The following is a 17,006-nucleotide window of genomic DNA, read 5'->3' as shown; positions in this document are numbered from 1 at the left end:
GCCGGTAGGTGAATCGAATGACGAGAGAACAGTAAAGAGGCCGTAATCGAGCTCCAGGGACTACCCGTCGCTTTGTTTTCCCTTTATCTCACAGCTTTGTAATACTTTAGAGGAAAGCCGTGATCTTGACGTGATGTTGTAAAGTGGTTTGCGACAATTGAGTTGATTGAGAGGCGGGGCGGTGATCATCTAGGTCATGGTTGTTCTTGGTAAGGTAGGAGTTAGCTCTTGCATACCTACCTACCTACCTAGGTACCTAGAGTACCCATGAGCCAATGGGTACTGTGCTCCGTGTTAAGTTTTACCAGTAAAGCAACTTTTCAAGCAAGCAAAGTTTCGCCTCAGTATATAAACCCTCTCCTCCCACTCCCACTCCCCCTCTCTTCTTCACTTCCATTACAACACAATGGCAGCTACCTACCTTAGTACCTAGGTAGGTACTAAGGTACTAAGGCACCTCTACCTTTTGTGGGGTGAAGGTGCCTGAGGATGCCTGAGGCTACACCCCTCTCTTTCATCATCACACACCTACCTCCCGTCCCTTCATGTGCACTTTGCACACAACATACATCGCACCAATGATGAGCCCATAATGATCAAGCTGTCTGGCCCGCAGGGTAGAGTCACTTGAGCGAGTTCTTTGAACTACCTGTCATATTGGGAACTGAGGTATAACAAACTATCTGTTTTCTTGCTTTGCATCTTCAAGTGCAACTTCTGGCTCCTTGTTCCTGTGGCCAGACCAGGCGGGCAGTCTGGTCATTTCTACCCTTTGTACACAAACTAGTCGCGCCTATGACGAGACCATGGTAATGAAGCTATCCACCCGCACGATAGAACTACCCAAAGAAGAGGTCTATAAGGCTATCTGTCACACTGGGAACTGAGGCACATCAACTTTCTTTATTTGAGATTTTCCCTGTTTCTGCTGATTTCTTGTCACGATTGCGCATCTTACTTAGTTAGAATATAAGCTTCTCCATCACAGGCAAATCACGCTCATAAACGCTAGTGATCTATTTTGCGGAAGCATGGGTTGAATTGGGCGGTTTCAGATCCTACCTGGACTCGGGTGGATATGCTTGTAATAAGAAGTTCGGGAGGCCCCACAACTGCATGCACGATTCTACCAGGTATTCTTATACTAGGTACCTTGCCTTACCTACACTACCTGGGTATGCTCAGACAAGAACTGGTCTGGCACAAGCTTCATAGTCAATAATTTCTTTTACGACTTAATATGTGGCGCAGTCTGTTTTTCTTGGAAATTTATCTGTGCACGATAAGAACAAATCATTTTCTCAGTCAACTTATACAGCTCGTCAGTTCGAAAGGGGCAGAAGGAACAATTGCACAAGGAAAGGCTCTATTGCTTGATAATCTGTGGCAGAAAATGCTTATTTGTTGCTAAACCCCAATGTAAGGAACCGTCACCCTCCGCGCTGTCTTCTCCAGTCTTCTCCAGTCTGCTTCGTCGCATGCCGCATGTCTCTTGCCACTCCTTAGCTTGGCCCAGATGATCTGAAGAGACCTGTATCGATGATTTTGCTGGCATGAGAGATGCGCTAATCTTGTAGTGCCAACAGAAGAGTGTTCTTGTTGTTTGTGGCTGTCGTGAAGAATGGGAATACTAAAGCTTGGAACGATAAATTAGGGTTTGTGATCCGATGTGACTGTGGTCAAAGGACATAGCCTACCTAATGTGCAACATCTTTCAAGATATGCCTCGCAAGTCTGATGCAGGTTGGTGATTCTGTGTTCGAGGTCGAAATCGGTGGTGTAGTAGTTGCAAGCAAACATGGCATCGTAAACTTCGTCCTAGAGGTTTCGTTAAGATCGTAACGGAAAACCAAAGAGCACATGTACTTACATGGGATATGCCTCATATGGCATTCTGTGATGGTGCTGCTTGATCGTTGTCGATTTTCCTATAAGATGTATAGGGTTGTCAGCCGAAGCCGGTGGTGCCGTAAGGTTTGTACACGAGCATCTTTGGGCTCTGAACTCTCAGACTTTAGTTTTCCCCATTAGGTCTTACCCAACTTTTGTATAAGTCAGATGTCTGGTAGCTTAGAGACGCCCAAGTGAATGGCAGAGCCGTATACTGATGGTGATGTGCGTGGAGAATGTCTTGGATCGTCGATTCGACGGCGTGATGAAAAGCGAGATGATAATGATGGGTCAAAACTCGCGGATGATGGAGTATGATATGAGCTATATGGAAATGAATAAAAAGAATGGTTGATCGATAGTCAGTGAGGCTAGTTGGTGAAGATGGAGGATGAAGATGGAGGATGAAAAGAAAAGAAAGATTGGGATAGGTGAGAATTATGTAGTTGTTGTTCTGTTTCCTCGTCGCTTCCCTGTGGGCGTCGTCTATACCGTGAGGAGTGCAGTCGCTACCTTAACATGACTGAACTGAAGAAGGACAAACGATGACAGTGGTTATAGGCAACTGCTTCCCACAAACGAATACTCCCGGGATAATGGGAATGCCATCAGCCTTTCTAGGAGTCAACGACATACAACATCCTTGGGACTCATTCATTTCAGCAGTAAGACCATTACTAGTTGCCCCTGAACGATATGGTATCTCATAAGTCGAGTGACCCTGAACAGACCTCCAGCATTATTACATTGCTGGTAGAGCTGGTAATGCCCATCTTTGTTTCCGATTGAGACACAGAATAAGGAAGGCAGTTTCCGTACTTAACTAGCCAGTTCAGGAGATCATCGAATTTGCTCGTCACAAAAATGGAAATCAGGGTTGATCGGTAAGCTTCAAGTAATACGATATCTTCTGTTGGGCCTTCATACGTTCAAAGTGATATCCAAGGTTCTTCTAAACAAAACAATGGCTTATCGGACCATATGTAATTCTTGAATATGCCCGGGAAGGACAGACACAAGGCACTGCGTGGAAACTCTTACTAGGACGTCATTACAAACTCCTTTCGAAGCCAGCACGCTACCTCACACCTACATACCTAGGTAGTACCTACCTGAGGAGGCAAGTGAGGTAGTCTTAAGAAGCGGCTGATTTGGGAAGACCTTCCAGTTACCTTAGTCAACTTCCTTCTTGTGAGCTGTAGACAGAAGACAGGTCACCCGAATTCTCTTTGGGATGGGAGCAGTTCCCACAAGAAGCTGGTCTACTTGTATGGGCCTATGCCATCAATTGCGAGCTAAGGTATTCACAGAATGTACCAGCTCGTGACATTACAGGCTCATCTAGCCCGGAATAGTGTCTAATCATCTCCCAGGGTCGGACTGACTGGACCCTCTCGCGTACCAGACACAGATCGACTATGGAAGCTTGTAAACAACCAGCTTGCGTATATGCTATTTTAGTATCGAGTATCATACAAGTAGTAATTACATTCGCACACTTAGGGACGCGACGTGCTCAGAGATATATCGCACCGGCTAACTAGGTGCATTGGATTGTGATATCGTATCTTGATTTCTGTTATACTCTGTGTGGATGCCTGGCTCACCCAGCTCCAACAGGTCGCGCAATTGGCTGCATGGTCTACACAACTGCATAGCTAAAACAGTAGCTTTGAGCCACACATTATGGATGCAGCCACAGTTATTACTATCACACAAGGTCGAGTATCAGCTGGAACAATTCTGCCTTTTCTCAAAAGGAACGGAGTACAAGCATTTACTTCTCTAACCAATGGACAAGGTACCATAGAATATGGCTTTGTTGGAAGAACTCTTGATCTGGCCAGCTTTAACATTGCAGCGATCCAATATGCTGTTCGTACATCTACATCTACATGGCCTTTATAAGGCGTCTTATTTGTACATCGTCTCTCAAAACCTGCCGAGCTCTAAGTTCATGCGCCATCCTTTTCATCGCCCTTGATCTCGCCTTCAAGCTGGCCCTTTCTGCCCTCCAGAGCCAACCATAAGCTTCTGCTCCCGCCTTCCAGGGTACTGGTGATGCCCAATCCGACGCCTTGGAGCATGGCCACCAACTGGCCCCTCAAGCCTTCCAGGCCGCCCTCAATACTGCCAACCCAGTTGATACCAGATTGATCAAAGATCTTGCCTTCAACGCGGCCACCGACAAGTAGTAACTTAGCAAGACCACTCTGGCAGATTGGATCGTGGAAACCGGGGTTCTTCTTTCTCGTAGGAGCCGGAAATTTCCCCGGAATGGGTGCCAGAACACTCAATGCTGCCGCGAGGTGGGCCGGGGAGACGGCAGGGAGAACTAATGCAGCCAACGGGCCAACCAATACTGGCTCGATCTGAGCGTAGCTGGAGTCATCGGGCACTTGGGCATTCTTAATGGTTTCATATGCAGCTTCGGAAAGATCATGCACAACAGGACCCCGCACCGTTCTTGTTGTCTTGTTCGACGCAGCAGCAGCTTCGGGGTCGTAGAACTCAACAAGCTTGAGTGCCACGCGCAGCATATTGGTTCGCACCACCTGTAATTGGACTAATGGGGTGATATCGACAGGTTCAGCACCAGGAATCGCATTGGGCTTGGGAGTTGTGGAAAGGGCCTTCTTCAGCTCTCGCCGCACTGCAGCCCACTCTACGGCCGTCAAATTGCTATGTTGAAAGAATAAGATCAAGGGGGTCGTCCGGAGGAGTGATGTGTAAGTTCGGATCAGCTGGCTCTTTCTCGTCTCAACAGGCCGGGCGCTGGGAGGTTTGGTGATGGGAGCATGGTCGATTGGTTTTCGGACCTCGGTCACTGCAGCCGAATGGTTTGGCGACGTCGAAATACTGCGAAGAGTCGTTGTCCATGGCCTGTGAGAGAAGTGTGAATCTCTGTGCAATTGACGCAGACAGGACGACGCAGCCCGTGATATTCGTGAAGCCATATTTTCTAGCTATGGGGCGTGTCAGAACAGAGAATCAAAGATTCGAGAGTTAATGCTGTACATACACGAGACTGTCTTCCTGGCTCCGTAGCCAGATCAAAAATTCCACAAGCACTCGCAGTCGCTATGTCAGTTGCGAGAGAGTTTCGATCCGTGTTTGGCCCGTGCACCGGATCAACCCACCGCCGATCCCCGGCACTGCAGGGCCATTGGAGCCAATGCCGTGCTGTTGCTGGCCGGCCAGGCTGATTACGCGCGACCTGACTGCCTACCTGACAGCTTGATCTTTGGTGTCTGTCGTTAGAGCATCCATAGCATTTGGCTTTTGCATTCCATTCTCACCCGCGCATCAACCATAACGACTTTGCGTTCACCTCTATCAACCCTCGCACGAGCTTGTAGCTACATCAACCCATTCAAGTCAGATTCAATCCACATCATTTCCCACCATGTCGACTCTCGAGGAGCTCGATGACCTCGACCGCCGAGACAAGGAGGAGAAGAAGAGAGATGGCGACGACAAGAAAGAGAAGAAGCCTACTGATGGCGACGCTGACATGCAAGATGCAGAGGAGGAGGAGGACGATATTCTTGACGATGAGATCCTGGGGCTGAGCACACAAGACATTCAAACCCGCAAACGCTTGCTAGAGAACGATTCTCGCATCATGAAGAGCGAGTTCTCGCGGTTATCACACGAAAAGGCCGCCATGGGCGAGAAGATCAAAGAGAACCAGGACAAGATTGCCAACAACAGGTTTGTCTCTGGTGAGTCATGGAAATGCGGATGTCATCGCTAACCTGGTTTATAGACAACTCCCGTACCTCGTCGGCAACGTCGTTGAGCTGCTTGACCTGGACCCTACGGCCGAATCATCAGAAGAGGGTGCCAATATTGACTTGGATGCCACTCGAGTTGGAAAATCAGCCGTCATCAAGACGTCCACACGACAAACTATCTTTCTCCCTCTGATTGGCCTGGTTGATGCCGACAACTTAAAGCCTGGCGACCTTATCGGTGTCAACAAGGATTCGTACCTTATTCTCGATACGCTCCCGGCCGAGTACGACAGCCGCGTCAAGGCTATGGAGGTGGATGAGAAGCCCACAGAACAGTACACTGATGTTGGTGGACTGGATAAGCAGATTGAAGAGTTGGTGGAAGCAATCGTATGGCCCATGAAGGAGGCTGAGCGTTTCAAGAAGATTGGCATCAAGGCCCCAAAAGGTAACATGGAGGAGAAGTCTTGAAGGCTTATCGCAAATACTAACTCTGCTTAGGTGCACTGATGTATGGCCCCCCCGGTACAGGCAAGACTTTACTAGCACGAGCCTGTGCAGCACAGACGGACGCTACGTTCTTGAAGCTGGCAGGTCCTCAACTTGTCCAGATGTTCATTGGTGATGGCGCCAAGCTCGTACGGGACTGCTTTGCGCTGGCTAAAGAAAAGGCCCCTGCGATTATATTCATCGACGAGTTGGATGCGGTTGGTACCAAGCGCTTCGACAGCGAGAAGAGCGGCGACCGTGAAGTACAGCGAACCATGTTGGAGCTGCTGAACCAGCTTGACGGTTTCGCCTCGGACGACCGAATCAAGGTGTTGGCTGCAACAAACCGAGTCGATGTTCTTGATCCTGCGCTTCTCCGATCTGGCCGACTCGATCGCAAGATTGAATTCCCACTGCCAAATGAGGAGGCCCGCGCTCAGATCTTAAAGATCCATTCTCGCAAGATGAAGGTTGACCCCGGTGTCAATTGGGGTGAGTTGGCCCGAAGCACGGATGAGTTTGGAGGTGCTATGTTGAAGGCTGTTTGTGTGGAGGCTGGTATGATTGCTTTGCGATCAGGCAAGAACAAGATTGGCCACGAGCATTATGTTGATGCTATTGCTGAGGTGCAGGCCAAGAAGAAGGATGTAAGTGACGGAAGCTTAGAGCCTTGTCATGGGATTTGCTTGCTAACTATACTGAACAGACCGTCAACTTCTACGCTTAATTGTGACGATGTTAGATATTGCGGACTGGGTTACAGGTCAAACGAGCCGGGGCATTGGGGATTAGACGCGGCAATGGCGAACATAGATCAATGTAACACTATCTCGACATATCGCCGTCTCTCATGAGGCCTTGACTTTTGAATGGTGAATTGACACGACTCATGAGTCTATTGACGCCTTGGAATCGTAAATATCAATGTCTGTATGATATACCTGGAATTTTGATTATATATGATCAATAGCAGTGACAAGGTTTCAACAATCTAGACCCAGTCATTCAAAGAATCCAAGGCAAGATAACTAATTATGTCTAGGGACAACACGCAGCCAAACCGTAGCCTGCAAGCAAAGATGATTATGTCAGCAGCAATTTGAGAATTACCTGAAGACCTGCTGGTGCATGTGGAAATAAATATGCCCTTAAGCATTCATTTATTGATCTGTGTGACCTAGATAGACTACGGTAACATTATTTGGTATGAAAGGATCTGGCCAGGAAGGTAACCCCGCCGGAGCATTTGTTCCATTCGAGAATCGAGATCGACCTCTTGGAGTGCGGTTCGATTAAACATGGACGAGTAGCAAGCATGTGCTTCACGGAGAGGACATTTTTCAGCCCAGCTAGGGCAGTTTCTGGCAGCGGAATGTACCGATATGCATCGGCTGGGCTTAGCCACCTGGCGTCTTACCTGTTCGAGCCTGGAGCTTGTGCGGGGCGGAACATGCAAATTACGTCATGGTGGCGCTTGGGGAGGGCACTCATCCAAGGCTTGTTTGTGCAAAATCACATCGCGATGATGAACGATAGGCAATGATGATGCTGATGGTGACGCTGCTGCCCCTTTGTTGACGAGTGATGAAGTATTGTAATACACACTCTTGTGGAATTGTTTTGGTGCACCTGCCTCTCACAATTCAGGCTTTGCTTAGCTGATGCGCAAGTATTCTGTACCTCTCTGTTACTCAGTGTAAACTGCCAAATTCCAGCCACCCATGACAACGGCACAGTGACGTGATAGATTTCCCCTTCCAGTGGCTTGCTTGTTCTCCCGCCTACCTAGGTCAGCATCGTCTTTTCTTTTCTTTTCCCGCCCTCACTCATCTCGCTTCAGTTGCATCACTCTTCCATTTCTCATCATTCCTCTTCCAATTCATTGCCCCCTTTATACTCCTGAGGTGATTCCTATTGCCACACTCTTCTGCGACCTACCTAGCTCCTGCCATTTCTTCGCGACTTGGCATTGTCTAGACAAGGAACTAGATCTGTACCAGGAAACATTTCCATCTCTCTGAAGCCGAAGCAGCAACAGCAGCAGCCAAAATGAGATTTTTGAACGCCGTCTTGGCCGCGGTGGCCATCAACGGTGTCACCGCCAGCACATGGTTCCCCGGCTCGAAGCCTGGTAAGCTTGCTATGCTACTGCCCTTTCTCCTGACCTGCCGCACAGTCTAACAAAACCCAGTATACAACAAATGGCACGAGACTGAGCTGGAGCGCTGGCTCTCAGACCACGATGTCCCCTACCCAACACCTGCCGACCGCAAGGATCTCGAGTCCTTGATTGAGAAGAACTGGGAGAATTACGCTGTTACTCCTTACAACAGCTGGGACACTAACCAACTCAGCTCTTACTTGCAATCAAAGGGCAAGGAAGCCAAGAACGAGGCCGCTGCCTCAAAGGATAGCCTTTTGTCCCAGGTCAAGGCCAACTGGTATGAGACTGAGGGCAACGCCCAATCTGCCTGGCTCAACGTCAAGGATTGGATCCTCGACACTTGGACTGAGAGCCAGCTGAAGGCATTTGCCGACAAACATGGAATTCCCGGTAAGTTCATTCAGTGTTCTGGCCGTTCTCGGTTTGATTTGCTAGAGAACTAATCACTCATCGAAGTCCCCCAACCCCGCCACCGTGACACCCTTCTCCAGAAGGCTCGTTCTAGTTACGAGACCGTTGCCAAGAAGGCCAACCAGGCCTCTTCGTATCCTGGTAACTGGCTCTACGAAACATGGTCCGAGTCTGATCTCAAGGAGTGGCTTGACACCCATGGATTCCCCGCCCCTCAGCCCATGACACGCGATAAGCTCATTGCTTCCGTTCGACGCAACTCTCGTCTTGCCTACCTCAAGGCTCAGGACCAGGCCGCGAGTGCCACCGCCAGCGCTCAGGGAGCATATGCCACTCTCACTGACATGATCATTGATGCTTGGAGCGAGTCCCAGCTCAAGGAGTTCTGCGACAAGAACGGTATTGCCGTTCCCCAGGGCACCAAGGCCAACGAACTCCGCGCCCTCGTCCGCAAGCATCGAGCCGATATCCTCGGTGATAACATTTCTGCCAGCGCCGCATCCGCCTACGGTGCTGCTACCTCTAACGCCCAGAACCAGTACGCCAAAGCTACCGATAGCGCTTCTCTGGCTGCTCAGGACGCTTTCAACCAGGCCGTTGGAACTTGGTCCGATAGCCGCCTCAAGTCTTACCTCGACGCCCGTGGTGTCCCTGTCCCCCAGGGCTCCAAGAAGAATGAGCTCGAGGCCCTCGTCCGCAAGAATGCTCATGTTGCCTACCACGGTGGAAACGCCTGGACTTTTGATGATTTTAGCTATGACAACTTGAAGAAGTACCTTCAGCGCAACGGAGATGCTGCTGCTAAGCAGGTGGTTGAGAAGAAGGATGCTACTCGTGATGAGCTCTACAATGCTGCTCAGTCCGCTTACTCTTCCGCCTCTTCGGCTGGAGGATCTACCTGGGCTTCAGCCACTAGCTACCTCACTTCTGCCACAAACTCTGCGAAGCAGTCTGCCTTCGATGAGTGGACCGAGACTGACCTCAAGGCCTACCTCGATAGCTATGGTGTGCCTGTGCCTCAAGGATCCAAGCTTGAGGATCTGAAGGCTGAAGCACGAAAGCAATCCACCTACTTCAAGTACGGCACCAGCTCCCCTACTGGAACTTTCTTCGCTAAGCTCGGAGAAACCGCCCGCGACACCTACAACTGGGTTGCCAACCAGCTTCAGCTTGGTGGCCAGGCTGCGAAGCAGAAGGCTGCGGTGGCTGAGGCTGATGCCAAGGCAAAGATCCGCGAGGAGCTGTAATGAGTGGAGGATACACGAAACATTTGACCTCGGTGCTCAGATGGTTGAAGAGCCTTATGGTCTTGGCCCATGTGATATCAGTGTGGCAGATTGCCATTGATGAAAAAGCGAGGAGACAAGGTCAAAACTGGCTATAGTTCAGCCATAACGATGATGCAGATTATGGTATTTGATCGTTTGCTTTAGCAGCTAGTTATGTTTTACGGATCCTATTTTGTTAATCTCATAAGAAGAACGTCCGTCAATGTGAATGCCAGTAAAACATATAATGCTTTCTAAGACTCTTCACCAATATTGCATGGCGTCTATAGCTAACGCTTGCTGCCACTCATTACCTTATCAACAATGCACCTCTGATATACACTATAATGTAGATCGGAGGATTTTTTATATTCGACGGAAAATCTAGAAACAGGATCACGCAGCAGAACATGTTGATGTGAAAGTATAAACGAAAATATGATGTGATTCTGTTTTCTGTTTCCTAACGCCATCGCTGGAAGAAAGTCCACGGCGACCAAAATTAAGTACTCTTCCCCCTTCACGGTGTGGGTAGAACCATTCACCAAACCGGCATCATGCCCAGAGTCTGCAGGTTCCATCTGCACCAGCGCTGAGACACCAAGGGTGCTTAGGGTGCCAGTCTACGTCAAGGACACCCAGCTTGTTGATTACTTTGTGGCCCTTGAGCATCTTGACTGGGACAATAGTGGCGTTCTCCATAAGATCGCTCACAACCTTGCCGTGGAAGATCTGTAATGTTCCATCATCACTGGCATCAGCGAAGAGAGGCAGGCTGCGGTGGAATTTGACAGCGCGGATTGCTTCAGGGTGGAATCGCATCGTCTTGTAAGGGCGAGACGACAGATCAAGATCATGCCACAGCAGTCTTCGATCGTATGAGCCAACAATAAGATTATCTCCACCAGGGTGAATATCAAATGAAGAGATCCATCGCGCACCAGGTTGAACAACCTTGACAAGTTCCTGACGCTGGAGATCGTAGCACCTGATCATTCGCTGAGTAGCAACAAAGAACAGTGGCCTTGAAGGATGGAACTGAGCCGTCTGGGCAAGACCAGGCAGCTTTCGGAAAGGAATTTGACTGAGATGCTTGGAGAGCGTATGGATGGCGACTGAGCTCCTTTGTCCGGTTGGTGAGACAGTGGAGATGAACTCACCTCGCCTGTGCCAGCTGATAACCTTGATCGTTGACCTAACAGTAGCCACGAGGAGCACACCGGCAGCTTCCAGCTTGGCCCCAGGTCGTGACCACTTGGCAGGAGGTTCTTTCTTCACACCGTTGACTGTACTGGGCTGTGCACCATTCGTAGCGTAGCCGAAGCCAGCGTCGAGAACATCGCGACTAGCCTTCTCAACAGCGTCACTAGCTACCGAGGGGATCATGAAAAAGAGATCCTCTCCAGCTGCAGCTGCCAGAATAAAGGTCTCCTTATTGGGTCGCCATCGCACAATATTGACAGGCTCATCGCTGCTAAGCTTTGCCATCCATTCTTGGTGGCCGTTGAGAGCCCAAACACGGACTGTGCCATCATCACCCCCTGAAGCCACAAACTCACCATCTGGACTAAACGATACCGAACGGACTCGACCATCGTGGCCACGGAAGATGGTCTGGTTGAGGGTGGGGAACGGCTTGAGATCTTCTGGTCGGGGAAGCTTAGGCAGAAGAGAGTTGGGATCGATATTGAGCCTGTTCTTCCTGATTCGTGGGGCGAGGTAAAGATCCAGACAGCGATCGAACCGTTCCTTGACGAACTCGCCATAACCAGGAACTTTACGCAGCGAGTCAAATTTAGCAGGCAAGTACTCCTTTCCTCTCTCCTCGGGATCTTGGTTCTTCCAGGCTTCCTTTTCCTCCTCGGTCGGCAAGTACTCGGGTGGTGGGTTATAGCTAAGGTCGTATCCAGGAGGAGCAAGCTTGGGAGCTGGGATGTTCATCACATGGGGGTCTTGAGGCTCCTCGTTTGCCCATACATCGTAGTAAGACTCTTCTTTCTCCTCTTCTTCTCGTTGTCGCTCCTCGGGAGGCTTGTATGGTAGGATACGTCCTTCTTTGATGGCTCGGACAAGCTTGGCAACACGCTTGGCTTCATGCTTAGAGGGAACGAATCGCCGCTTCGGTTCTGGCGCAGCACTCAGAGGCATCTTCTCCTCAATACTGGTGAAGTATGGCACCATATCCTGGGATAGTTAGCGGTGTCGAGCAGTGGCACAGAAGTGAATGACATACGGGGTAAGGATCGTAATCTTCGTTGGGAACCTCATTCATTTGTAGTCGCTTAAGAAGTTCAAGCTGGTCCTGGGTCAAATCCAAAGGCTTTCCAGTTTCAGGATCTGTCAAGCCAGTCCAGCCCTTGGGAATCTCAATACTGTCGAGGAGAGCATCTAGAGCTTCCCCGGTGGCTGGGCGCATAATCTTCTTGCCGTTGATGTCGTATCCGATGTGAGGATAGGAGTCGTAGAAGGAGAGGGGAATGTTGCCAATGGTGTTGGTTGGACCTTGGGCATCTGAATCGTCGCTGTCATAGACAGGATCAACCTCGGCGTACTCATAGCGCTCCCCGCCATTGGCATCCTTGACGACGCGATAGTTTGGTTGGGAATCATCAGTGTCGAGTGGTGGAGGGGCCGCGAAGCTGTCGTCTACGTCGGATGAGGCGTCTTCGCTGTACGCATCATCGTCCTCGTCATCTTCATCTTCATCATCGTCGTGCTCATTCGTGTCTTGGCCGTCGAGTCCATCCTCAAGATCGCTTTCCTCAAAGTCAGATCCATCTTCACTCTGTGACAAAACGCCGTCCAATTCCACGCCGATGAGCTCGTCGTCAACAGGAGCAGGTTCTGCGAGAACCTTTCGCTTGCGTGATGCCAATGTTGGTGCCATTGGATCCATCCAGTTGGTCAAAAGGAATTTTACAGAAGTTTAGCGGGTTGATTGGCAGGGAAGCCAAAGCGATTGTTATTTTTTTTTTTTTTTGCGACAGATAAGATAAGACTAGAGGAGTTCGAACATTGGAAGCTACGCTGGCTGGAGAAAGGCGGGGCCAAGCCAACGATAACGATAAAAGAGTGGTCCATCAGGGTAGATACCTACGCTTGGTACGGATGAGTACTCAATCATCATGTCAAGAACAACCTTGTACTTCATGTTAGTGGTTGGGATAATCATTTTCGTGCCGCTGTGACGAGCCCATGGCTGTTTGAAATTGGCCGACTATAACAATTGGAACACAGACGGGAGAACGATTAAACCCTCGCCTACTAGAACTGAAAGACCCAGCGAGATAATATTACACTACTCTTATTGATTGCACAAATGGCAAGGCTAGCCATCTCGACTATACATACATAGCATCAAAACTTGGCGTCTTGATCCAGGTCAGCTGCCAGGAACAGCTTGCCTGACGCCAAAGTTGACTCGATTCAGATCCTTGACTCTGCTCATCGAAGTTGAATGGAGAAAGGCGTCGGGCATTCCGAACCACGCGACCAACGGTTAATATAATCAGCCGCAGTTGTGAGTTTCTTTCATAATCCGCTTTGTATGCAGTTGAGGCTAGACTGTTCCGAAAACCATTCTGCGATCCCTTTTGCCCAATACTGTCTATCTGTCTGTTTGTTGGTGGCTGAATCTATTAGCCAAGTTGGGAATAATATCAACTCACACTGAGTTTTGGTAACAACCAACAACAAGACACTAACTTAGCACGGAATACCGAATTTTAGAAGCTCTCGATAATTCAACAATGCTCTCTTAAGGTTTATGGGTGGTCTCAGGGTTGTATCTAGAGAAGAAGGATAAAAAACAAACATAATAAGGACTTGCTCTTCACTGTTCATGGTCATACCACTAGCACTTACGAAAATTCAATTTCCACATGCCCTGATACCTGATATCGGTCACATATCGATGATCGGAATTTCTGGAATCTTTCCAAACAAAAAAGAATCAGTCTGTAAATTTCATCTTGTGGCTTACGAGAGCCAGCTGAGCTTTCCTACCCTTATTCCACTTGCGGAACTGGAGCCTCTCTTCCATATTGAATAATATATGGCCAAGGCTTGGACCCTGATCTAGACGCATACGAATATGGCTTGGTTTCTGCATTGGCACTTCACAATAGAGACCGTTATAGACCACACTCGTGGCTGTTGGCCCATCGCCTATCAAATGCCACACCAACCTGATCGAGGCTCTGACATCTGCCCATGCCAAGAAAGATCTACAACTTGGTTCAGACCTCTATCGATGATTTGCAAAAGGGTCGCCCCTATATTTTGGTTATAACCACCAACTGGCGTTGGTGGTTCAGTGAGCCAACAGCACGTTCTGACTCTTGGCAATGGTTCTGGACCGTTTCCAACAAGACTGGCAGCTTGACCAGTATCCGAAATCTAGGAGAGAGGTGAACTATGTTGGTGTATAATTTAAATGCCCCGGGCCTGGCAATGCGGCTCCCTATACTGACGGCAGTGAGTTCACACCACGTCCAATATGCGCCTTCGTCCAACTTGTGTGCCATTGATGGAAATGGTGCTGTTCTTTACTCTTGTCAATGCCGCGGCACCCGTAGTCAATGTATCATACAGCAAATACAGGGGCAATGAACCTGGAAACGATGTTACTCACTGTTTCGGAATGCGTTACGCTGAACCTCCTCTGGGTGATCTCAGATTCATGCCTCCTCAAGACCCAGTCAGGAGTCGTCAGACAAAGAACGCAAACAAGGTGAGTAATTCCAATACACTGAGATTTGAACCTACTAGACACTACAACAAACTCAGTTCAGGCTCAAATGCTTTTCCCAGAGCGCAAAAGCTCGATTCATTGGAAAGTCACAGTCTGAAGATTGCCTGTTCCTCAATGTGTTTGCGCCGTCAAACGCGTCCAGGCACGCCAAGCTCCCCGTCTTCGTCTACATGCAAGGCGGAGGCTTCAACGATAACTCTAGACCCAAGATAGACGGAGCTGATCTGATCAGAACTTCGGATATGAAAATTGTCGTCGTCACTCTGAATTATCGTGTATCAGTTCTAGGCTTTTTCTCATATGGCGATAAGGTGCAACCAAACAATGGCCTCCTCGACCAAAGAAAGGCCCTGGAGTGGGTGCAGAAGTATATATCAAGATTTGGAGGCAACCCGCGACATGTTGTTCTTGGGGGTAGTTCCTCTGGGGGGGCGAGCGTGGCCTTCCATCTCGCAGCATACGGAGGGAGAAATGATAAGTTGTTTCACGCTTCTGCAGCTGAATCAATATCTGCTTCACCTATTAAAACAGTGGAACAAGCGTAGTATCAAGCAGAAAGTTTCATCGAAAATGTCGGTTGCTCCTCCGAAGATGCCATTGCTTGCATGCCAACCAAGACTATCGCCGAAATCATAGCCGCTAATATCAAGGTCCCATACCCTGGAGGCACACGACTATCAATCGGGATGTGGGGTCCTGTTATTGATGGAGATTTCGTAAGAGATGCTCTCTGGAACTCGTTCGACCAAGGGAAGTTCGCCATGGTCCCTTCTATCATCGGTGCCACAACCAACGAGGGAAGAGCATTTGCACCAGCTGCATCCTCAAAAGTAGAAGTCGAGGATTTTTTCAAGGCCAGGTTTCCGCTTCTTGAATCAACTCATATGGCTCAGATCACAGCCTTATACCTCGGTTTGGCAGATACATGTTCGAAAGCTGGCTGTCTCAAACGACCCCTAAGCGATGCATACGGATACATGAGGTTTCAATGCTCAGGCATCTCGTTCTCAGAATCAATCTCCCGCTGGAAGCCAAAGAAAACCTGGAACTACTGATATAACGTCGAGGATCCAGGTTTTATGGCTCAGGGGAGAGGTGTAGCTCATTGTGACGAGGCTCATGCAATATGGGGGCCGGCAAGGGAGGCTCCGGGGCACCCCGAAGCTACTTCCCAGGTGGGATCAATGCTAATGCAGTCAACGTCATTCAAGGCTATTGGATAAGCTTTATTTGATCTTGCAACCTAAATAAATACAGGCTTCTTGATATAACGATGTAGGGAGTCTATTCGAAGGCCTTAAGGCACAGGCTGGTATTTAATACAGGGGGCAGGACTAGCTTAGTAAGCATGATACTGGATTTACAGGATAAATACACTTACTTTAGCTTAATTATATTATAACCCTAGCGGTTATATTATATATAGTATAAGGCCTCTATAAGATTTAATTAATACTATTATAATATTTAAAAATAACTATCTAGTTTTTTTTTCTTACTATTAGCCTTATAAGGCTATTAAGCTATTAACTTTATATATAAAGGCTTAAATAATAAGGCCCCTATAGTAGGCCTATATCCTAAAGGTTAGAATTTTATAAGGTTTATTTGCCTTAATAATATAATTACTGCCTTAATTAAGTAATATTAATATTACTTACCTCTTAGCAGCTATATTAGCCTTATTCCTTTAACCTACCTAAAAGACTAAAATAATACTGCATTAAGTTTATTATAAAGTATATTCTCTAACCTAACTTTCTCTCTATTAATTATAGTTATTAATATAATACTATAAAATATCCTATAGTTATATAATTATACCTATTATATAATTAGTTATAACCTTAATCTAGCTATTAAATTTATTATAAAGATAGTTAATAAAAAGAAATATAAAGAGATATATATAATAGTAGCTATAATTAAAAAGAACTTCTTATTAAAAAGCTAATCTGGCCTTATTAAAATAGCTATCTTTAATTATAACCTAATTAAGTTAATCTATTATATAGGCCCTTTTAGCCTAATTAATCTAATTTAGGTTAATTATAAGCTATTAGGCCTAAAGGACCTAAAGAGAGGCCTAAAGAAAGGTTATTTCCTTTAATTAAATTAGGTAGCTTTCTTTATTGCCTTTATAGATAACTTAAATATATATAAAAAGTGGCTTCTTAATATAGCTAAAAGGGTTATTATAGTAAAGGAGGAGCTACTTTTAAATTAATAAGAATAGTATATTTATATATAGAGTTAGATAAATATAGGATAATAGTAAGGATTAAAGGTTATAC

The 17,006-nt window shown here is 47.7% G+C and overlaps 5 protein-coding genes across 5 annotated transcripts; 3 read left to right on the top strand and 2 right to left on the bottom strand.

Annotated features, from left to right (window-relative positions):
- Nucleotides 1–3,845: 3,845 nt before the first annotated feature.
- Nucleotides 3,846–4,847, bottom strand: FPRO_08190 (uncharacterized protein; the record flags this gene model as incomplete). Its single annotated transcript, XM_031221831.1, has 1 exon — nt 3,846–4,847. One exon carries the CDS (start codon nt 4,845–4,847, stop codon nt 3,846–3,848), a length of 1,002 nt encoding a protein of 333 aa, XP_031087350.1.
- A 449-nt stretch (nt 4,848–5,296) lies between these two features.
- FPRO_08189 (putative 26S proteasome regulatory particle chain RPT5) lies at nt 5,297–6,843 on the top strand (the record flags this gene model as incomplete). The annotated part of the gene is made up of 4 exons (XM_031221830.1): nt 5,297–5,604; nt 5,660–6,075; nt 6,129–6,763; nt 6,823–6,843. 4 exons carry the CDS (start codon nt 5,297–5,299, stop codon nt 6,841–6,843), a joined length of 1,380 nt encoding a protein of 459 aa, XP_031087349.1.
- Nucleotides 6,844–8,165: 1,322 nt separating this feature from the next.
- FPRO_08188 (putative brefeldin A resistance protein) lies at nt 8,166–9,938 on the top strand (the record flags this gene model as incomplete). Its single annotated transcript, XM_031221829.1, has 3 exons — nt 8,166–8,247; nt 8,308–8,670; nt 8,737–9,938. The coding sequence occupies 3 exons, from the start codon at nt 8,166–8,168 to the stop codon at nt 9,936–9,938; spliced, it is 1,647 nt and encodes a 548-aa protein (XP_031087348.1).
- Nucleotides 9,939–10,514: 576 nt separating this feature from the next.
- FPRO_08187 (uncharacterized protein) lies at nt 10,515–12,846 on the bottom strand (the record flags this gene model as incomplete). The annotated part of the gene is made up of 2 exons (XM_031221828.1): nt 10,515–12,143; nt 12,193–12,846. The coding sequence occupies 2 exons, from the start codon at nt 12,844–12,846 to the stop codon at nt 10,515–10,517; spliced, it is 2,283 nt and encodes a 760-aa protein (XP_031087347.1).
- Nucleotides 12,847–14,457: 1,611 nt separating this feature from the next.
- FPRO_08186 (uncharacterized protein) lies at nt 14,458–15,767 on the top strand (the record flags this gene model as incomplete). The annotated part of the gene is made up of 3 exons (XM_031221827.1): nt 14,458–14,691; nt 14,748–15,071; nt 15,258–15,767. 3 exons carry the CDS (start codon nt 14,458–14,460, stop codon nt 15,765–15,767), a joined length of 1,068 nt encoding a protein of 355 aa, XP_031087346.1.
- Nucleotides 15,768–17,006: the final 1,239 nt, after the last annotated feature.

The sequence above is a fragment of the Fusarium proliferatum genome (genome assembly GCF_900067095.1).
Source record: "Fusarium proliferatum ET1 genome assembly, contig: FPRO_scaffold011, whole genome shotgun sequence".
NCBI classification, from domain to species: domain Eukaryota; kingdom Fungi; phylum Ascomycota; class Sordariomycetes; order Hypocreales; family Nectriaceae; genus Fusarium; species Fusarium proliferatum.
This window is presented reverse-complemented; position numbering and strand designations above follow the sequence as displayed.